At 40.2% G+C, this 23,392-nt stretch overlaps 1 protein-coding gene across 3 annotated transcripts in view; it reads left to right on the forward strand.

Moving 5' to 3' along the window:
* The window catches only part of pkma (pyruvate kinase M1/2a), a 36,101-nt gene extending 14,999 nt beyond the window's left edge, over nucleotides 1-21,102 (forward strand). For 2 of the 3 annotated variants that reach the window (XM_062023989.1, XM_062023975.1), the window contains exons 3-11: nucleotides 1,001-1,092; nucleotides 5,006-5,137; nucleotides 5,248-5,434; nucleotides 7,265-7,535; nucleotides 7,690-7,840; nucleotides 7,949-8,101; nucleotides 12,128-12,294; nucleotides 13,881-14,062; nucleotides 20,084-21,102. In XM_062023989.1, the coding sequence (XP_061879973.1) occupies nucleotides 1,001-1,092; nucleotides 5,006-5,137; nucleotides 5,248-5,434; nucleotides 7,265-7,535; nucleotides 7,690-7,840; nucleotides 7,949-8,101; nucleotides 12,128-12,294; nucleotides 13,881-14,062; nucleotides 20,084-20,190 (1,442 nt within the window). In that variant the 3' untranslated portion in view covers nucleotides 20,191-21,102. Of the gene's footprint in view, nucleotides 1-1,000; nucleotides 1,093-5,005; nucleotides 5,138-5,247; nucleotides 5,435-7,264; nucleotides 7,536-7,689; nucleotides 7,841-7,948; nucleotides 8,102-12,127; nucleotides 12,295-12,613; nucleotides 12,781-13,880; nucleotides 14,063-20,083 lie in introns of all 3 variants that reach the window. The other variant, XM_062023982.1, reaches the window with a different exon arrangement.
* The last annotated feature ends 2,290 nt before the right edge of the window (nucleotides 21,103-23,392 follow it).

The raw sequence follows: 23,392 nt of genomic DNA on the forward strand, positions 1-23,392 counted from the left end.
TTAAACAGTCCTGTGGCTGTTTCTTGCATTTGCCACTATTTGAGCTAGCTCTCGGCTTAGCAGCACAGCAAGCTTTGTACTGTTTCTAAAATATGTTCGCAATGGTGAATTTTACAGTGACTCATCAGATTTGTTGTTGTTCAAGCTTGTCTTTTTCCCTCCCAATGGGATTTCTGCAGTACAAGTTTTGCAAACAGTAGATGGATTGTCCTCACCTGACACGGTGAAGAAGGCCCAAACTAGAGACTGCCGTGTACACAACAGGCCGCGTGCAGTAACATAACATCACAAATAGCGTAGCATTAAGGTATGGGAAGGGGAGGGTTTGACGAGCCAGGCAGCAACAAATGCCACAACAAAGATCGGCAGCCGGTATTATTTTGCTTCCCTAATTTTGATAAAACTTTAAGGAATTGTCAGAAATGGAATAAGAAACAAGTGATTAGATTTTGGGGGTGATCCGGATTTTTTTTTCATTAAGTTTACATTACGAGGGTGCATTTCTCAATATGTACAGTATGCTAGCAACCCCACCCACAGAGACAAAACGAGTGGATGACTGACAAGAGGCAATTCAAAGAAAGAATCCTTCTGCAGCCTGTTGCGACATTCATCCATACATTTTCTTCCGCTTGTCCCTTTTGGGGTCGCGAGGGGGGATGGAGCTTATCCCAGCTGCACTCAGGCGGAAGACAGGGTACACCCTGGACAAGTCGCCATCTCAAATGAACAAAAAACCACGCACAAACTTGGCGATGTCATATATCCTTTGATTCGGGTTTGCTAGTTAGCAACAGTGCTCAAAAATAAACTTGCTGTCTTTGATAACGTAATTACGTTTTTGGGGTGATTCACCGTCTGAATTCAGGATTTCCCTTTTCGAGTTGTTTTATATTTCAATACGTCATGACGGTTAAATTTGCAGGCAGGGTAATAAGTCTGTGTACCTGTAAACAGTGATACATTTCCAAAATGTAATCGATTTTTCCTCATTTTACAGGGCCAGCCTCTCGCTCCGTGGACATCCTGAAAGAGATGATCAAGTCGGGAATGAACATTGCCCGCATGAACTTCTCCCACGGCACACACGAAGTGAGTCACTTAACAACTTCCTCTTAGTTGGAAAGAAACCAGAGTGCAAGCCCAGCGGCCACAAAGAGATGTCACGTTCAACTGTTTGACAATCACGTGCCTTATCACAGAGAGATTGGAAATGGTCTTTTATGCAATGTTGTCTTTTGCAGTTTGCCAATCATTGTTTCTTGTACAATAATGAAACATGACCGAGGCATGTCAACAATGCACAACCATGCAACCCAGTATGAATAGACTTGATTTGGTCTGACTTGCACAACCTAGCTAGATGAGTCATCTAGCTGTACAACTCAGCCTGTGGAAACAGCCAAAGTGATTAGTTGCCCCTTGTTTTAATACTGAGAGCTGCACTTCCCCACATGAGCGTCGTAGGCCACATGCAAAAGCCAACTATTTACAAACTCACAACTAAATGAATTGACGTTGGTACACGTTTACTGCAGTGGAACCACTTGAGTTTGATCACACTTTGTGTGTATTAGGAATCTAATTAATCATCCCTTTCAGAGTCACAGCATAAACCATGAAACTGTTTTTAAAGTAGCATTTTAACAACCAAAAAGTGTAATTAGTTGACTGATCTAAACTCAATATGGCTAAATTAAATTGTCATCGGGTTCTTAGTTCAACATCAGCAAATTAATCAATCAATCAAGCATTATTGCAGACTCCCGACGTCCAAGTACACACACAATCACGTACAGCACAAAACAAAGAACAGTACAAAAGGCACTACCACATAATATTAAAATAGTGCTTGTGTATATTCAGTAAAAAGCATCTAATAAATAAATAAAAGCAGTAATCAAAAATATACTTTACAAATGTGTCTACATATTCTATAAAAGGCACATATACCAGTGTTTCCATATATAGGATTGGTACCTAACATAACTACACCTAGGATTGGTTATCTGTATAATAAGATCATTCTCAGACCCCTGCAGTCTACATATAAACTTAAACATTAGTTTTCGCAGGGTGGCGTGGAATGTGTTTAACCCTAAATCACAAAAAAGCTTGCTGGCACTACTCCCCCTGGGCTTTCTGAGCAGAATTCTGAGCCAGTCATTATATGCAACCTGGGGTTTGTGCAAGCTCTCTTTCTTGAAGAAACCATAGGGGTGCAGTAAGCTTTAAACAAGTACACCGCTTCATAAGAGCAGTAGTGACATTTTCTCACCAACATATTGGCTTGGACATACAGCATTCTTCTCTGTCTAAGCATGCCAGCATCATCCTCCATCTTGTCATTGAGGATGTCACTTAAGTATTTTACATTGTGGCACATAGACAGGGTTTGCCCAGACAAGTAGAAACCTAGGAAATTAAGATGTTGATCTTCCTTGGTCCTACATATCATTACCATACTATTTGTGGCATTATAGCTGTTGGAACCCTGCACTACTGGGGGAAAAATGGCCAAATCATCAGCGTACATATCAGAATCAGAATCAGAATAGTTTTATTGCCATTGTTTGAGAACAGGTTCACAAACTAGGATTTTTTCTTGGTGCAAACGTGCGACATAAAAACATATAACACATATTTGGTAATAAAAAGAGCTGTAACTGAGCTATCAGATAGACTTAGAAGGAATTCAAGGAGCTGCTGTTAGGAGTTATTGTTCATTTGCCTGATGGCCGAGGGGAAAAAACTGTTCAGGTGGCGGGAGGTGTGGGTCTGGATGTAGCGTAGTCTCCTGCCTGAGGGGAGAGGGGAGAATAGCTTGTGTCCAGGGTGAGAAGAGTCAGCTGTGATCCGACCCACACGCCTCCTGGTCCTGGAGGAGAACAAGTCCTGGAGGGATGGGAGCTTGCAGCCAATCACCTTCTCAGCAGCATGTACGATGCGCTGCAGTCTATTCTTATCCTGGACTGTGGCGCCGGGGAACCACACTGTGATGGAGGAGGTCAGGATGGACTCTATGATGGCTGAGTAAAACTGCACCAGCATCTCGGTCGGCAACTTAAGTTTCCTCGGCTGCCGCAGGAAGTACATCCTCTGCTCGGCCTTCTTGATGAGGGAGCTGATGGTCAGCTCCCACTTGAGGTCCTGGGTGATGATGGTGTCCAAGAAACGGCCCATAAAGTGGTTGATTAAGGTGTTCCCAAATATGCACCCTCTTCTGAAATCTCTCAACTGTCGTGACAGTTAAGACATAGAGCAGAATAGTGCTGCCTCCATATTTCAGTGATATTTCCTCCACCAGATACATGGTAATGCTGCTTTAACCCTATTAATATTTTTAACTTCCTTCCAGAAGCCAGTGACATTGCTGTCAAGCAGTTTCCACGCCATAGAGTCAGCTCTCAGGGCTTGCTCATGCTTGCCAACAAACCACACTGTATATTTGTATCTAGTATTGGTTAGCTTTGTATGATCAAGAACAGGTCTCTGTCGGTCGGTCTACCAGTAATAACCCAGGCCTTGTGGGCCAGCTACATACCTCTTCCACCCAGGCTTGCTGTTTTTAGCTTTACTAAGATGAGTGAGTAGAGGTCTGCTGGCGTCTAGTAAAGCAAACTCAATACAATTTTACATTTCACAAAGGTCATCACAGTGAGTGGTGAAATTACAGTTGACATTGGAACATAGAATGGCATGCATAGGTACATTTATGTTGCTCAGGAGTTCATCTGATATCCCACAATACAATAACACATGCTCTCAGGAGTTTAGACAAGTCTATCCTGGCCTCATTTGCGCTATTGTCCTCCCTCATTATCTGAGGGAGACTGCCAGTGTCAAGCGTGTTCTCAACAGGGAAATGATCAGATGTGGTAGCCTCATACATTACTTTCATAGACCCAAGTGTTGCATGAGCATCTGCAGTACAAATCAGATGATCAAGCCAGCTAGTTGTTTTGTGGGGTGAAGCTGTCCATACGTATAAACACCTGGCGAGACAGTACCATATTGTCTTCACATATCTTGATCATGTGCTTGGCAAAGGAGGAAGCATTATCAAAAATATTAGCATTCATGTCTCCCACAACATACACGGTCGTGCAATAATTATCAATAAAAGATTTAATAAATGCCAGCCTATTCACATATTCATCATCATTATTTGTAGACTAATATGCTGTGTAGATGTTCAGAATAATAAACTCTTGTGTTATTCATCCTGACCTGAACACCAATGCACCAGTACCGGTAAGTTTCCAGCCTGACCACATTAACCACAGAATCAAACCTTTTTGCCACAAGATAGCCACACCCACAGGAATTCTCCCTTTGCTAATGCCCTTAGAGCACCGTGAAAGTCATCATGAACAGAGTTCAACACCCCCAAATCCTGTTTGGAGAGAAATGTCTCCTGTAATCATAGAATGTAACAATTTTGAAGAAGTTTATCCACCATGACACGTCGAGCTATGCCCCCTGCGCTGTTATCTACGTGCAACCTGTCGCAGTTATGAGACAACACCCGTTGAAGTTTATGTTTATGAAGATGCAGCCAGCTCATCCCATGAGCTGATCAATAAAGGTATACTTGTGGAACATTTCCTCGTTCATATTTTAGTGTCATTGTCTTTATTGCTCCGTCCAGTTTTACACATGGGTGTGGGGTGAACAAATATGCAATGCTCACTGAATCATAGTAGATATTGACTTACAGTACTTTGTACAACAAACAATACAAAATGGTCTTTGATGTATCTTCAACTTAAGTTGTGCGATTATTGCTGTTTTACTTCCTCCAGTTGTCTCGTAAAATGTCATGTATAAGGTTGATCAGCTTTATTTAACCAAAATAGTTCCTTGTGTCAATCACTGTGGTAGGAGGTCAATGACTCATGCACCATATATTTTGATTGCCTTGCTTTTTCTGATGATTAAAGCATATTTTGTTTCCCTTTTGACAAGTTTTTATAATCGATTGATGGTTTTAATCCCTTTTTAGTACCATGCCGAAACCATCAAGAATGTGCGTGAGGCATGTGAAAGCTTCGAGCCAGGAAGCATCCAGTACAGGCCAATTGGTATCGCCCTGGACACCAAAGGCCCTGAGATCAGGACTGGACTCATCAAGGGAGTGAGTCTAACACTTCCTGTTATGTATATTCCAAACCATCATTGTGCTCTCAGACTACTGTGTAGGTTTGCAGACAACAGGAACAAAATGACGCTTGTGTTGTTTGATAGAGCGGCACAGCTGAGGTGGAGCTGAAGAAGGGCAACATGATCAAGATCACCTTGGATGACTCCTACCAGGACAAATGCAGCGAAGAGATCCTCTGGCTGGACTACAAGAACATCACCAAAGTTGTGGAACACGGCAGCAAGATCTACATTGACGACGGACTTATATCCCTGCAGGTCAAGGAGATTGGTGAGAGGATTCATATTGCAATTATGTAGCTTGTAGCTAAATGAGGAAAGTTTGTCTTCAACATAAAGATTTTCATTGTCAAATCTGATTCGCTAGGTTATGCCCTTAATTGACTTTGTGCAAAACATTTTTTTGTATGCTAGCAAAGTTAATGGAGGTCCCCGCAATACACAGGTATCTTTTGCAACTTTTTACGCCTCAAAAAGGCTAAAACACGACCGAGACAGGATAGTTTAGTGAGGGCCTCAGAATGGCCCCATCGGGGTCGATTTCAGCTCTTGTGGAGCACAGAAAAGCCGATCAAACTTGACTAATTCTAGCGGTTTCTGTTGGTGAAGCAGCGGAAAGATCACTACTGTTGCCGTCAGGGAAGCGCCATGGCTCATAGTGGGTTTCAGCCCCCCTGAGGCCCGCAGTGGCACACCGTGACATATTTCCTACGGGGGGCTCTGGGGCTCTGAGAACAACCTACCAGCACGGAGAGGCCTCTGGTACTCAACTCGCTTCTTTCAATGTGGAACGATTCGACTGTGAGATTTAGACTCGAGTCAGACCCCTTTGAATCGAACAATCGACTATTCTAATGACCCCTACTCCATATACAGGTCAAACATCTGATGTATTCCAGCTTCACCATAAAACATTTATAAATGATGCAAGTGTAAAAACATGTTATTAAAAACTATATATAATGTTGCAAGTGTAAAAAGATGTTATTATTAGCTATATATAAAAACACATAATTATATATAACACGGTACAGAGTAGAGGATGTAACGATAAACGCTATTGATAAACATGGTAAAACCTCTGACGTTTAGTATTAGCTTTAAATTAAGATTAACGAAAAACCTTGCTTGATAGCCACACTTTGATAAACTCATCGGCCGACTAGTGCTAGCTCACTAGCTAGCTTGGATGCTAACATGAATACAAGACACATTAATAATGTCTTTCCACACTAAACTTATGTGAACACGTTACTGTCTGTGCAACAAAGATATTCAATTGTGCACATTGAACCCACAGGCTGTGCTCTCTTTGAAAAGATTTATCGCTCTATAACACGGGTGTTTTTTTACCACTTTATTAACAAAGACGAAGCTGTCGACAACAGAAAGTAAGCTCACGTGACTTCACATAAACCAGACATCAATGAATTAATTTGAATAATTAAACAAAAATTATACAAAACTTCAAAAAATTGTAATAAATAAAACATTGGCATTTAAACACTCAAATAAAAAATATGGCCCTTTATAACTCCAGGAAAATACCTAATGTTTCTTCTGTCAAGAAAGGATATTATGTCCCAATGATTGTCACACACACACTAGGTGTGGTGAAATTATCCTCTGCATTTGACCCATACCCATGTTCACCCCCTGGGAGGTGAGGGGAGCAGTGAGCAGCAGCAGCAGTGGCCGGGCACTTGATTAGAAGATTTCAGTGTGTGAATGAATACATTATGAGCACATTCAACAATACTTCGATGAAAATTATAACGATGAAAATTTTCATATCATTACATCCCGAGCACATTGTGATTAGTCTGTGTGCATATGTGAGTCACCACAGACTATAAAAGGCTCATGATACGGTTTCCTTGTTATTTCTGTTGCTTACTGAACAGCCAGGACAACTTAACCATTATTCTGTGGTTAATGTCACACTTTTTACCACAACAATAAACATATAATGAAATTGCTAATACCTTTTGACAAATTCAAGCCAAAATGAGCATTATTCAACACACCTCTTGCTCCGGACGTCTAGAATCTGTGCCTAATCATGCAAGTCTTTCAAAAAAACACCTGATTGCGTTTCCAGGCTCCAATTTTCTAAAGTGTGAGATCGAGAACGGTGGAACCCTGGGCAGCAAGAAAGGCGTCAACCTCCCCGGCGCCGCTGTCGACTTGCCCGCCGTCTCCGAAAAGGACATCCAGGATCTGACTTTCGGCGTAGAGCAGGGCGTCGACATGGTGTTTGCCTCCTTCATCCGCAAGGCTGACGACGTCCACGCTGTCCGGAAAGTGTTGGGGGAGAAAGGCAAGGACATCAAGATCATCAGCAAGCTGGAGAACCATGAGGGCGTGCGCAGGTGTGACAAGTTTTTTTTTTACACTGTGATGTTTTCATACAAAAAAAAGATGAGCAAACCTTTAGTGAAAAGTTACTGATGTGCATATGTCGCTACCTGAAAAAACGGCCACCTTATGACAACCCTTGTGTAACTGAGGGTGTCCATCCTACAGGTTTGACGAGATCATGGAAGCCAGCGATGGCATCATGGTTGCCCGCGGCGACCTCGGTATTGAGATCCCCACAGAAAAAGTCTTCCTTGCCCAGAAGATGATGATTGGCCGATGCAACAGAGCCGGCAAGCCTATTACATGCGCCACTCAGGTCAGGAATTTGGACATTAGATATGCATGCTCACACACTTTTTCAATGTTATGTAAAGAGATTTCAAGGTTGAAGCTTTTTAAAGCTGTCACGTCACCCGGGGTTTAGATGTTGGAGAGCATGATCAAGAAGCCTAGACCCACCCGCGCCGAAGGCAGCGATGTCGCCAACGCCGTGCTGGACGGGGCCGACTGCATCATGCTGAGCGGCGAGACCGCCAAGGGAGACTACCCTCTGGAGGCTGTGCGCACACAACACATGGTTAGTAATAGTTATATTAATTTCTCTATTAAATACTATGCTTTAATAATATTCAGCTACCCGCTTCTAATTTTCTCACGTGGCATGATTCTGTCTTTTTATAATGACAAAATGAGGGTCAGAAGTAGGGATAGACATTTGGCCAGAAATGTTAAATATTGAACAGTTTTCAAGAGATTGCTGCAATTCCTAAATGGAAAATGTCATTTAAAAAAATCTTGCTACCAATTACAATAGTTTTTAGTTACTTGCACCCTCTGCTGGTTACTTTCAGGTAGTGAAATCCATTATTAATTGCTTCCATTCCTTTTTAAAGAGCGAAAAACCATGCCTCTACTCCAAATGGTTGAAGGACATCTTTACATTCACTTTCGGTCTGACTTTTTGGCATTTTTGCCCAACCATCCTGGAATGCTTTGGTCGAACTGTAACCAATCGCAACAGAGTATCTTGGTCAGTCGAGAAGGCTGCCAAATTTTAACCAAGAGGATAAGAATCCAGATATTCCCTGTACACAAGGAGTATTTTATTCAAATAAACTTACTCTCATATTATTTTAAAACCCCCCTGAAGTGAACAAGTTGCACATTACATTAGTAACTAAAGCAGTTCCTGCTTTAGTTAACATTTCCTCTACTTAAAAGAACGTGTTGTATTGACCTTCTCTTCTGCTTAAATGGCAGTCAATTGATGAATCAGTCTTTGTATTCATCATAATAATCTAGCCACATGACTACATATACACTACTGATGAAAGGTTTTGTAACACCTCAATACTGAACATATTTTGCTCTCAATCTTGTTGTAAACCTGACAACCATTGGAAGGTCTACAAGTATTTGGACAGTGACAGTTATTTTTTTAATGTTTTTGCTTTTAGGTACCGTATTTTTCGGATTATAAATCGCAGTTTTTTTCATAGTTTGGCCGTGGGCGCGACATATACTCTGGAGCGATTTATGTGTGAAATTATTAACACATTACCGTAAAATATCAAATAGTATTATTTATCTCATTTGCGTAAGAGACGAAGCAAATGGCAGCAATCGTCGCACACACGTCAGCAATCGTCACTCACACGTCAACCAATAAGAATTCGGCGGGGGAGGGTCATGGCAGAAGTGCATTGTGAGTCATGAGATGCCAATTGCTATATGCTACTGCCGTAGCTATTAAAATGGATCACTTCAACATTGGCGGTAACTTATAAAAACTGAGAAGGACTGAACAAAAATGCCACCGAAAAGGAAGTCAGATACTGCAGATTACAAGCTGGACGTAGTGAAATATGCAGCAGAGAACGGCTATCGAGCAGCAGAAAGAAAGGACATACCAGAGGCGACACCGGGGAGGAAGATTTCATGGGATTTAGCGATTAGGAGTGACAGATTGTTTGGTAAACGTATAGCATTTTCTATATGTTATAGTTATTTGAATGACTATTGCCATGATGTGTTGCGTTAACATACCAGGCACGTTCTCAGTTGGTTATTTATGCGTCATATAACGTACACTTATTCAGCCTGTTGTTCACTATTCTTTATTTATTTTAAATTGCCTTTCAAATGTCTATTCTTGGTGTTGGATTTTATCAAATAAATTTCCCCCAAAAATGCGACTTATACTCCAGTGCGACGTATGTTTTTTTCCTTCTTTATTGTGCATTTTCGGCCGGTGCGACGTATACTCTAGCGACTTATAGTCCGAAAAATACGGTATACACCAACACATGTATAGAAATTAAAAAAACAAAACAAAATAGATCAGCATGCGATAAGCATGTTCTATTCAGGGTTTTATGCTGCCGATTCCGGTACCGATCTTCAATGAGTGAGATCGGCCAATATAGATCACATGTTTTAATTTGTTCATGTGACTTCTATTGACATTTTAACAATATCAACACAATATTTAAACAATAGAACACAATAACTAAAAAGCAAAAACTACAATTTTATCTATCTTTACATTCATTTAAACAGTTTAACTTGAACAAAGTTGTTGTTTCAAGCTAGCTTAGCAATTAGCATGCCTGCTACTGACTTGTTCTTACTCGGTGGTTAGCCTCATCCTCCAGGGATAATGTTACATAATAATGATACTTAAGATACTAACAATTGCAGTTTATTTGCCGTAATGGAGGTGATTGTTATTAATTTAGGGGGAAGCGTCTCCACACTGTATGGAAATGTACAATTATCTCAGAGCCGTCTTTGTCAGTCGACTGATTAAAAATATATTACTATATCGGCCAGAGGTGATCAGCGTTGAACAGCATTAATCGGCATTACCCAATCAGACACTTTTCGCGAAAATCTGCCGATACTGATCGGTGGCCAATCGATCGGCACATCATTGAACTGTAGAAGTTAAACTTAATTTCATAGCTTTGCCAAAAATGCCATTTACCATCTAGGAATTAAAGCTATAGGTGCAGTATAACATTGCATGTGCCCAAACACACACTGAAAATATAACCCCCATTTCAACACTTGGATTAAAATCATTTGCAGTAAATGAAAATACTCAGTGAGATTTGAACAACATATTTTTTTAACCTGCTGCTCATAATAGCAAGATTGATTGATTGATTGATAAAATGTGCTACATGTGCGCTTTGATCAGTAAATGCCTGTCAAGTGTTTGCCGCATGATGTTTTCACCATCAGCATGGATGTCCTGCTTGTCCTGTTTGGCTCTGCTCAGCCTGGCTTCGACTCAGCAATGTACTTCCACACCTGCCTTTTAGGTGTGCATGCCGTGTGCTTCTGCGTGTAACTAAACCGAAACCACAAAGTGAAAACTAGGAAAATGTCCAAACCTCCTTTTTAAGCTTCTGTCATTTCTTCCTTTGAGTTTCACACTACTTATGTGTTTTTAATGTTTGTGCGCAGTGTTGTAGGCTCATGTTTTATTATATTTTACAGTGGCTGTGCAGTCATTAATTCTGCTTTAAAAGATCAGTAGAATGGAAAAACATGTTGCCTCTATGTTGAAGCAATATCTGATTTATGACACCAAAAGACTTTTAAAGTTTGCAAATAAATAGATCTGATCAAAATAGTATCATTGCAAATAAATAGATCTGATCAAAATAGTATCAATCTCACAGAGATTCCTGAGCCATTTTGAGAGATAATGAGGAAGCCAGTCATATGATCTGTGATGTAGAGTTCGAAACCACATATCCCTTCCCCATCAACAACAATTCTAATTAAGCAGACTTTGTGAGAGCCAACAACGATTACTTTGGGAACAATTATGATCCAGAACCTTTAATTTTTAACCGAACTCTAAGCGGATGAGCAATAAGTTTTAGAAGCTGAGTAATAAAGGAGTGAAGCTTTATTGCAACACTATAGCATCAACAGCGTTGCTTGGTGACTAGGTAGGACCGAGGGAGCTATTTATTTATGATTTCAAATGCATTAAAAAAGCCTAACATATGTGTTCTTGTCTTTTATAAGGATTGTGAATGATAAACAACACATCTTTTTCCAATTATTGCATATTTCCAGTATGACTGATCTGCCAATATGGTCGTAGTGCAGAAGCATTCCCATCCTGTCATCCGACCACGAATCGACAAAAAATGCCGAAGATATTCAGAGCAAATATTCAAAATTAAATTCTGAAATTGTGGCATTTTGTGATGTACAGACTGTATTTTCACATACTTTGTGGGTACTGAGTACAATTGGATTTTGTTTAAAAGATACAGTGAAAAACAATTATGCATATAAAGTTACTTAGTTTTTCCATTCTACTAGTACTTTAGCTCTGTATGTTTTTAAATCACATTTGAATGAATCATAGAGGCTTGTGTTGGAGTTTATGGTGTTAATATTATGTTCTCCAATTTCTCTCCTTCTTCCCAAAAGTTAATTATACACCTTGTGTTTGTTTGCCTTTTTGTGCTTTTTAACATATTTTGGTTTCCTGTCCTTCCTTTATTTTCACCATCCTCTGTGTGTGTGTCGTGGGGACGTTTTGGCCTGTTGCATCATGCCTTCGCTCGCTCACCAGATCGCTCGCGAAGCCGAGGCCGCCATGTTCCATCGTCAGGTGTTTGAGGACCTGCGTCGCTCCACGCCGTACTGCAAAGACCCCGCTGAGGCCATTGCAATTGGCGCAGTCGAGGCCGCGTTTAAGAGCTTGGCCTCTGCGATCATTGTGCTCACGGGTTCCGGAAGGTAGGCCGGCTGCCTTGTTTTTTTTTTCTTTTTCTTTCTTGCAGGTACAAAAAAAAAACGCTGTTGTCGGCGCTGCAAAAGGGAAGAGTAGGGCCAGACAGGGACTTGCAGGAACCTGGGAGAGGCTGGTCATCACTTTAATAAAGCTGCAAGTTGTTTTCTTGGTTGTCTATTTAAAAAAACATTGTAAAGCTAACAAGACGCTGTGGAGTGATATCCAGCCCCTACCAGCTGTGTGAATGACATGTGGTGGTGATGTGTGACAGAAAGTCACCCCCTTCCTTCCTCACCCTTCCAAAATTGGTTCTCTGGGGCTCAGATAGCACGAGAGGCCGAGGCGGCCACCTTCCACAGGCAGCTGTTTGAGGAGTTGAGGCGACACACCCACCTGACCAGAGACCCGTCCGAGGCGGTGGCAGTCGGTGCCGTGGAGTCGTCTTTCAAGTGCTGCGCTAGTGCCATTATTGTACTCACCAAGACTGGGAGGTAAGACAAGAGGGATGCCCTTTGTGTCAAAGAGGGTAAGTTGTCCCACGCCCCCTCCTGGTTCTTTTGCCCTTCTGCACCAGATGACTTGGAAAGTCTGTGCATCTAATCCCCACATTTTATGGACACAAGTCAGGAGAAACACCTTTATTTCAGTCTTAATCTTTAGAAAATTGAATGCTTCAAATTGTAGAGTCCCTCAAGGCTTGTTTGGATGAGTTTGTTGTGAAAGAACTTAAACAACTTTGGAATGAACTAAAGCTCAACCAAGTATGATACAAAGGGGGTACAATACAGGAGACTGACAAATATTTTCAGACTTTTTTTATCCAACCTAAGAGGGACTTGCCTGCCACTGTTTGTCCTGTTATGTGTTTTTAGTGCCTCCTAATAAACACATTTGGAATAAACTAAAGCTCAACCAAGTATGATGCAAAGGGGGTACAATAAGTAACCTTAATTCCTGAAGGTGTCAACATGGCCAGTGTCCCTATACTTTTGTCCAAATACTGTGTTTTGAATGAATGTGTGTGATGAAGTGCGCAGTCAAATAGGGTGAAAGGAGAGAGCATTTGGATTAACAAGTATGTTTCATTAATATAATAGATTTTGCAGTGAGCGCATGTCACAGTGTGCATGTGTAACATTGCCAATAGCACTTTTTCACTGCACAGTACACACTCGGCTCGTCACGGCACTTGTGACGCTTTCATTGGTACAAACCTATTATGAGATATTCCTTCTAGAACCTGCTCAGCCGGAAATTCCAGATATGCAGAGTCGACACCATACATACTGTATGATGTAAACCACTGTTGGTTGCTCCTTGCATTGACTCTGGACTCTAGTTGAAAATTTTCACGCCTCTCAGATAGTTAGTTTCCTTACCAACAGACAAATGCTGTGGAGTAAATGTAAGAGACCCTCATCCATTGTTGTCTTGCATTCCAACTGGTGCAAGCTTGACCCCAAAACATAGAGGCGAGCCGAGTGGCGCATTGGAAAAGCTTTTGAATACAACCGGTTCTTACTTACCTGAAACATTAACATAAGAATCAAGCCACTGTAATCGGCTAAGTTTTACTGTGTACCTTTTGCAGGTCCGCCCACCTGATTTCCAGGTACAGGCCCCGCGCCCCCATCCTGGCCGTGACCCGTAATGCCCAAACCGCCCGCCAGGCTCACCTGTACCGCGGGATATTCCCGGTCCTCTACACCAAACCTGCTAATGAAGTGTGGGCCGAGGATGTGGACATGCGTGTCAACTTTGCTATGGATATGGGTAAGGTTTATGTCACCTTTTTTCATTGTAAGGCTGCAGGGATAAGGGAAAAAATAGTTTTTGTTTTTTTTTGCATCTTAGAAACAGAAGGTTATGTTTTATAAACCGGGGTAATTTTTACTACTTGTTACTGACATACCCTATTTTTAATTGCTTATTTTTCCCTTCGAAAGACGTCTTAAAAAGACAGATTTTGTCTTATATTAATTTGTATTTATTTTTTTGGATCCCAAGCAAATGAGAACTTTGCTTCCTTTCACTCACATTCACCGGTGACCTAGAAAGATGCAGACACACTGCAAAAATAGGATTATAGAGCTCTGGTTGGTTGTGTTTTTATCACCTTTTTGGCAAGAAAAGCAGCTAAAATGAATTAATATCTTAACAAATTAGAATGGTATGGCATCAAATGGTTAGTCTTGAACTTGGTAAGAAATTATTTAACCAACATGGAGCAATATGTGTAGCTAGGGGACCATACGTCGACAGCGCTAAATATATCCCAGGGATCAATACTGGGACCAAAATTGTTCGATTTCTATACAAACAATATTTTTTAAATTACAAAGGACTTATCATTATCACTCAATTATTGACTTATCACTCAATTATTTGTTGAGAAGAGAATACACAGAAGCTAATACAAATAATAACAGAAGAATTGAACAAATTAAAGAGATGGTTCGACAAAAACATCAGTAAGATAAAAAAAAAATACAAATAATGTGTTTCGGTAACAGAAGAGAAAGTCAAATACAAATAGACGACGTAGACATTGACCAAAATCTAATATAAAAAATCTACAACATAAGGTGGCAAGAAATACATCAACAATGAATAAAGCAAGATATGTCCTGGACCAAAAATCACTTCATATTCTCTATTGCCCGCTAGTGTTACCATGTCTGAGTAACTGTGTAGAAATATGGGGAAATAACTGCAAAAGTACACTTCATTCATTAACAATGTTACAAAAAGGGTCAGTTAGAATAATACATCATGTTGGATATAGAGAACATTCAAACCCGTTATGTATTGAATCAAAAATACTAAAATTCAATGGTATGTTGCATTTGCAAACAGCTAAAATGATGCACAAAGCATACTATAACCTGCTACCCAATAATGTACAACAATTCATCTCAGCGAAAGAGGAGAAATATAACATTTTGGAAAAGTACTTAAAACATTCCTATGGACTTGGGACCTTTAGTGTATCAGTATGTGGAATTAAATTATGGAATGGATTAAGCTAAAAATCAACTAATATGATCCACTTTAAAAACTGTTCAAGTGTTTACAAGGAAGAAGAATCACGATAAACATATTGAACCTTATTAAAAAATTAGATAATTTTATCTCATGTGAGTCACGACTTACTTTATCATTTATTCATGAGAAACATTTGTATTATTTATCTATTATTTATTTACTTATTCATGTATTTATGTATCCTCTGTGTTACAGATTGAGTACAAACAAATGTTTTAAAAATAACTATGAAACGGATAGGGGTAGAATTAAATGAGATCTGCTTTTTCCCACTCCTTTTCGGACATTTTGTAATGGGAAACTGGAAATGTTTGCTGTATCATATTGTAAATTAATACCATTACCAGAGTTCACTGCACATTTTAATCACACGGGTATTGATGCAACGCAAAACATATCATATTAAATATAACCAACTTGTATAAAGTACCTGGCGTACTTTCTACGTGTTTTTGAGTCAACCGTTGTGAAGGTCAAAGTTTCAGATCTACAGTATATGGGATATATACACAACTACCTCATTAACTTTACGTCAACTAATTATCTTTATTTTGTTGATCAAATACGACCTCTTTTTCCCCAGCAACTCGTAGCATTACAGCATTTTTTTTTTTCCATTTGTTTTCCGCTGTGAATTGCTTGAGTAAGCAGTATTTAGCTTTCATGTTTTCGCTAAGCAAAATCACTATCCCCTTTTAATAAACAAACAAAAAAGGCCAGAAACCTTATCAGGTACGGAATATAACCCCTTTCTACACTAGAATAATACTTCATAATTTGTATGAAGTGTTCACGACAGACATAATCTGTTTCTGCTCGCTTGTAGTATGTTTTATGGCTGTCATTCGTATCATCTTTCAGGAATGCAGTTTCTGCCAATATGGAGTTTTGACGTTTTTTTGTGGTGCTTGCTGGGATGTGTGACATCTTGTCCTGAAGCTCCATTGGCAACTTAACAAACTGTGGCTGAGTTACGATAAAAGTAATGATAATGTTGATTAATGAAGCAGCTCAAAAATATCACACAATTTATAAATGAAATCTACCAGTCTATCAAAAACATGTTTATAAAAAAAACAACAAAAAAAACAAGATTTTTTTGTTGTAAAATGTGATTTTAAAAAGGTTGGCTTATATTCATGGTTGTCTTTTTTATATATGGGTCAATATAGTATTTCAGTTCAGTTTCAGTTTATTTGGAACATGCATACGATACAATGTAATGCATCACACAATTCCAGTTGTTTCATTACAGCACGTCCGAAAAGGAGTAGGAAGAAGCAGAGCTTATTTAATCCTACCCCTTTTCATACCATAGCCTTTTTACACCATTTCCTTGTTCTCTGTAACAGAACAATGAACAAATAAATAATATACCATAGTAAGCAAATAAATATTAAATACATAAATAATCTTTGTCTCAATAAAAAAAAGGGTTTCAAGATGTTGATCATAATTCTTGTTCTGTGTACTTTATGAACAATTGTAGTTTGAACAGGTGTTAACTCCCTTAAAGGGGAACTGCACTTTCTTTATTTATTTTGACTATCATTCACAATCATTATAAGAGACAAAAACATTAATCTTTTTTTTTTTTTAATCAGATTTTAAAGATGATAAAAAAGGGTTGCAAGATGCGGCTAACGGAAGTCACCATTGTAGCCTTCAAAGCCCTCTAAGACAACTTTAAAACCCTCCATCAACATATTGTATACACACTGCAAGTCTGTATATAATGTAGTAACAGGCACATTCACAACAATATGTAAAATGTACAATATTTACAGTATTTTGGTCATTTTATTAATTGCGGGAACTAATTCTTGGGTGCGTTTATTTCCGTTTCCGTAGCAGCAACAACTTTTGTTCCTACTTCCGGTTTCAAACACACATGTGTACTAATGGCAGATTCAGGTAACAAACGACGATTATTTTTGGACAAATGAGGATTCACAACCTTATCTTTTAGAATCTGAATTTGTGGAGGCTGAACTACTGCTTCTAAAGGCGAGTACGGAGGAAGAGTGAGACGTTGGAGCAGACGGAAGTCGAGTGAATCAAAGCTGCAAAATGTGGAACTTGAAGCCAAGCTATTTCAACATAAATGGATTGCTTACCCATAATTAACCGGAAAAAAACGTCCGAGGCCAGCTGGACCAGACTGAGTCACACTTTATATTGATCATGATACACGCTGAGCACGTCATGCGTGTATCATGACAGCATACGCTGTCTGGCTAGCTGTGTACAAACAAAACATGAAATGTGAGCTAATACCTTACAGATACTGTAATAGACTTAGACAAACTTCAATGATCCACAAGGGAAATTGTTCCACACAGTAGCTCAGTTACAATGATGGAAAGTGTAAGGATGGAAAGGACAATGCAGGTATAAATAGACTAAATATAGCGATATAAAATATAACATATATACGTAATATTTACATAATATATGTACAGTATATTATATATACTGATATATTATGTCTATCATATATACAATATATAACAATTACCATGTACAATATAATGTAATGTGATCATGTTTTTTAGTCGATACAGATTAGTGTCTTATTGAATCACAAACTCTTAACGCATTTCTTGCTGACATAGAAGCTAGCTTATCTCTTGCCGTAGTTAGCTTTTACGGCTAATACTGTAGCACGCTGATGTGTTAGTACGCTAATAAAAAAAAGAGTTCATCAGTGTTCGCTCTTACAATAACAATGTTGTTACAGTTTGGTTATTATACAGGTTATGGAACGCAAATTAAATATTGGTCATGATTTTTGAATGCATTTTTAAAGTGATTTAGCGGTAGAATTGATTGCTCCCATTAACTGTATTGCTAGCCACCGAGAACGAGACTATTTTTGTATGTTAGAAAGTGGGAAAAAAACAAACTTCTGTCTTCCTGTTTTTCATAATGATTGTGAACTATAGACAAAAAAAAAAAAGTGCAGTTCCCCTTTAGCCTCTAAAGGCTTAGTGGCCACATGCGTGGACAGCACCTTTTAGCTCTCATTTCCAAAATTGTGTGGCCACATGCGTGGACAGCACCTTTTAGCTCTTATTTCCAAAATTGTGTACACTACTGAATTGGGGTCTTATGGCCGCTAAATGAAATGTTCTTATTTAAATGGGGATAGCAGATCCATTCTATGTGTCATACTTGATCATTTCGCGATATTGCCATATTTTTGCTGAAAGGATTTAGTAGAGAACATCGACGATAAAGTTCGCAACTTTTGGTCGCTGATAAAAAAAGCCTTGCCTGTACCGGAAGTAGCGTGACGTCGCAGGTTGAAAGGCTCCTCACATTTCCCCATTGTTTACACCAGCAGCGAGAGCGATTCGGACCGAGAAAGCGACGATTACCCCATTAATTTGAGCGAGGATGAAAGATTCGTGGATGAGGAACGTGAGAGTGAAGGACTAGAGTGCAGTGCAGGACGTATCTTTTTTCGCTCTGACCGTAACTTAGGTACAAGCTGGCTCATTGGATTCCACACTTTCTCCTTTTTCTATTGTGCATCACAGATTTGTATTTTAAACCACCTCGGATACTATATCCTCTTGAAAATGAGAGTCGAGAACGCGAAATGGACATTCACAGTCACTTTTATCTCCACGACAATACATCGGCGAAGCACTTTAGCTACGGAGCTAACGTGATAGCATCAGGCTTAAATGCAGATAGAAACAAAATAAATAAGCCCCTGACTGGAAGGATAGACATAAGTTTAACAATACTACCAAACTCTGGACCTGTAACCACACGGTTAATGCTGTACCGCCTGACGAAGCCTAGCATGGCTGTTGCTAACGACGCCATTGAAGCTAACTTAGCTACGGGACCTCGACAAAGCTATGCTAAAAACATTAGCTCTCCACCTACGCCAGCCCTCATCTGATCAACACCTGTGCTCACCTGCGTTCCAGCGATCGACGGCGCGATGAAGGACTTCACCCGATCATCGATGCGGTCGGCGGCTAGCGTCGGATAGCGCGTCGGCTATCCAACTCAAACTCCTCCTGGTTGTGTTGCTGCAGCCAGCCGCTAATACACCGATCCCACCTACAGCTTTCTTCTTTGCAGTCCCCATTGTTCATTAAACAAATTGCAAAAGATTCACCAACACAGATGTCCAGAATACTGTGGAATTTTGCGATGAAAACAGAGCTGTTTGTATTGGGATACAATGTGTCCCAATACTTCCGCTTCAACCATTGACGTCACGCGCAAACGTCATGATACCTAGACGTTTCCAGCCGGAAGTTTCCCGGGAAATTTAAAATTGCACTTTATAAGTTAACCCGGCCGTATTGGCATGTGTTGCAATGTTAAGATTTCATCATTGATATATAAACTATCAGACTGTGTGGTCGGTAGTAGTGGGTTTCAGTAGGCCTTTATGTGGACACTTATACTGCTATCTGGTGGTGTCAGAAGAGTATAACATACAATGGAATTTGGAAAAAAAAAAGTGTAAAAATAAGAACTAGCATGTCACTAAACATGAAGTACACGTTTGTTACTTATGGACTAAGTACATCATATCAAAAGATGATTCTTAGTTTTTATTCTAATTAGGGTGCAATAAGCCCAAATAGCAAAGAGAAATAAAAAAAGCTTGTTAACAAACAGCTTGGGCCTTAAGAGGTTAAGGTGTTTTCAACCCATTCTGTGCAACTGCAAAGTTGTGATTGACTCAGTTGTGATTGACTCAGTATGTTTACTTTCCAGGCAAGGTCAGAGGCTTCTTCAAGGAGGGCGACGTTGTCATCGTCCTGACCGGCTGGCGTCCAGGGTCCGGTTACACCAACACTATGCGTGTTGTTCTGGTGGCTTGAGCTACCTGAACCCGTTTCTTTTCTCCACACACAACCACACTTTTCATTCATTTATTCATTCACTCCTCATTCTCCAACGCCTCAGCTCTACCGGTGAACGACTACTAAACAATGTAATATCAGCGAGACCAGGCAGCCTGTTTTGTTAGAACCATTTAAGGTGGGTTAGTATGCTAGCGCTGTGCAATTTTCATTCCTGCGTCCATTCCTTTCATTAAAACAATTTCAATGAAGGGGCCTCAGATTGACACACGTCAAGCAAGGAACTGCTGTATTTATTCACATTCAAGACGCTTGTATTCAATGCGGTCCAATCTACTGGTGCATGCGCATGGCGACTCTTTGTTTAGGTGATGACGGGAGTTTACTAAACACTCCTCCTTGGTCAAGCAATCGAACAAAATAGTGGCGTATCCACCTCAGCAGAGTTTTGTGCAGTGCTGTGTGTATGAAGAGTCCTCTGTGCTTTTACCATATGTCTCACTCCTAATCCTACTCCATTGTGTTACACTCTATAAAATACTTGATTATTATAGTAAATAGTGTTTTTATTTGGGACATCTATAATAACTTCTATTTTGTCAAACTAGATCATTTGGATGTCCCTCCCCGGTTGGAGCTTGTTACTGTATTTATGTTAGATGTGTCCTATAGCCTTCACCTGTGGTCTGATCATATCTAAGTTAGCACTTATGATAAAAAAACATGAAAAGGGCACTTTGATGGGGTTTTGCCCCAACGGATGATGGGTAATAAAAAATCGAAAATGTATTGTTTGTCTACGTCGTGTGTCCGATATGCTTTTTGATTGTTACGCTAGTGTATAAGCAACGTGAAGAGGTCATGTGTAGCTGGTGTACTGCGTCGTCACCAGACTGGATTTCACCATTAAAGAGACAAATACCTAACTCATTTGGCAAGTGTTTTTATTCCGGAAACCAGTACAACGTCCAATTTCAGACAGTAACAACCCAGAGGGGACAAAGATTTAGCTGTACAATATATTTGGTGATTTATGCTTTGTTCAATACTAATGAAATATAGGTCCAGTGTTCATCTACTATTGTCTACCAATGGTCATACCATTTAATGTAAAGGTCTGTTGTACAAGACATACACTACCGTTCAAAAGTTTGGGGTCACATTGAAATGTCCTTATTTTTGAAGGAAAAGCACTGTACTTTTCAATGAAGATAACTTTAAACTAGTCTTAATTTTAAAGAAATACACTCTATACATTGCTAATGTGGTAAATGACTATTCTAGCTGCAAATGTCCGGTTTTTGGTGCAATATCTACATAGGTGTATAGAGGCCCATTTCCAGCAACTATCACTCCAGTCTTCTAATGGTACAATGTGTTTGCTCATTGGCTCAGAAGGCTAATTGATGATTAGAAAACCCTTGTGCAATCATGTTCACACATCTGAAAACAGTTTAGCTCGTTACAGAAGCTACAAAACTGACCTTCCTTTGAGCAGATTGAGTTTCTGGAGCATCACATTTGTGGGGGCAATTAAATGCTCAAAATGGCCAGAAAAAGAGAACTTTCATCTGAAACTCGACAGTCTATTCTTGTTCTTAGAAATGAAGGCTATTCCACAAAATTGTTTGGGTGACCCCAAACTTTTGAACGGTAGTGTATGCTTATGAATGTTACTCATAATTATATTATCAATCAATGTCATACATTTTTGCTATGCGGAAGAAAGAACGTGGGATGTCTTGGAGATGTCCGGGCACCACGTGAAAGAGGGGTTAGTGCGTCTGCCTCACTATACGAAGGTCCTGGGTTCGATCCTGGGATCTTTCTGTGTGGAGTTTGCATGTTCTCGTGACTGCGTGGGTTCTCTCTGGGATACTCCGGCTTCCTCCAAAGACATGCACCTGGGGATAGGTTGATTGGCAACACTAAATTGGCCCTAGTGTGTGAGTGTGAATGTTGTCTGTCTTAATGTGTTAGCCCTGCGATGAGGTGGCGACTTGTCCAGGGTGTACCCCGCCTTCCGCCCGAATGCAGCTGAAATAGGCTCCAGCCCCCTCGCGACCTCGAACGGGACACGTGGTAGAAAATGGATGCATGGAGATGTCCCCATTCTCTATAGAAAAGATCAAATTTGGTATTTTTATAAATGACTGTAACATAGAAATAATAATGATAAAAAAATAAAGTTTGTCAACATTATTATGCTCCAGGCCTACATTTTCTAATTGGCTTGATGGGTTACAACTATATCAAAACTTGGAGAATGATTAAGACTACCAAAGCACTTAAATTGATATCCTTGTTAAAAACATTGTGATTTAGGTAGCCCTTTTTGTCTTTCATATTCTTTAGAATTATTACTGTATTTGCTTTTGTTTTCTTTCCTTGATGTTGAAAGTGCCTTGACTTTTGTGTGAATTATAAATGTATGTCATCCATCCTCACCTATGGTCATGAGTTTTGGATTATGACCGAAAGGACAAGATCACGGGTACAAGCGGCCAAAATGAGTTTCCTCCGCCGGGTAGCAGGGCTCTCCCTTAGATAGGGTGAGAAGCTCTGTCATCCGGGAGGAACTCGGAGTAAAGCCGCTGCTCCTCCACGTTGAGAGGAGCCAGATGAGGTGGTTCGGGCATCTGGTCAGGATGCCACCCGAACGCCTCCCGAGGGAGGTGTTTAGGGCACGTTCGACCGGCAGGAGGCCACGGGGAAGACCCAGGACACATTGGGAAGACTTATCTCTCCCGGCTGGCCTGGGAACGCCTCGGGATCCCCCGGGATGAGCTGGACGAAGTGGCTGGGGAGAGGGAAGTCTGGGCTTCTCTGCTTAGGCTGCTGCCCCCGCGACCCGACCTTGAATAAGCGGAATGGATGGATAAATGTATGTTTGCTGCTCATTAAAAATAAATGAATAATAGGGAACAACTAAGTAAAATTTACAGACCACGTTTTACATTTATGTTGACATGTACGCTTAGCGGTTATTCACACCGGAAGTACAGTACTCTCGCGACACTACGGCCAAGCACCGACACGCCCCTTTGCGCTGGAGCTTTCATCGGTAAGAATATTTTTGGGCATCTTTAATTAAATGTCCCGTGTGCAGCTGGGATAGGATCCAGCGACTCCGTTAGGGACAAGCGGTAGGAAATGAATGGATGGATGGACTTTCTAAATAGCACACGTTTTTGACGTTGATAAGGTAAACAATGAAAAT

This window comes from Entelurus aequoreus, linkage group LG02 (genome assembly GCF_033978785.1).
Source record: "Entelurus aequoreus isolate RoL-2023_Sb linkage group LG02, RoL_Eaeq_v1.1, whole genome shotgun sequence".
Classification (NCBI taxonomy): domain Eukaryota; kingdom Metazoa; phylum Chordata; class Actinopteri; order Syngnathiformes; family Syngnathidae; genus Entelurus; species Entelurus aequoreus.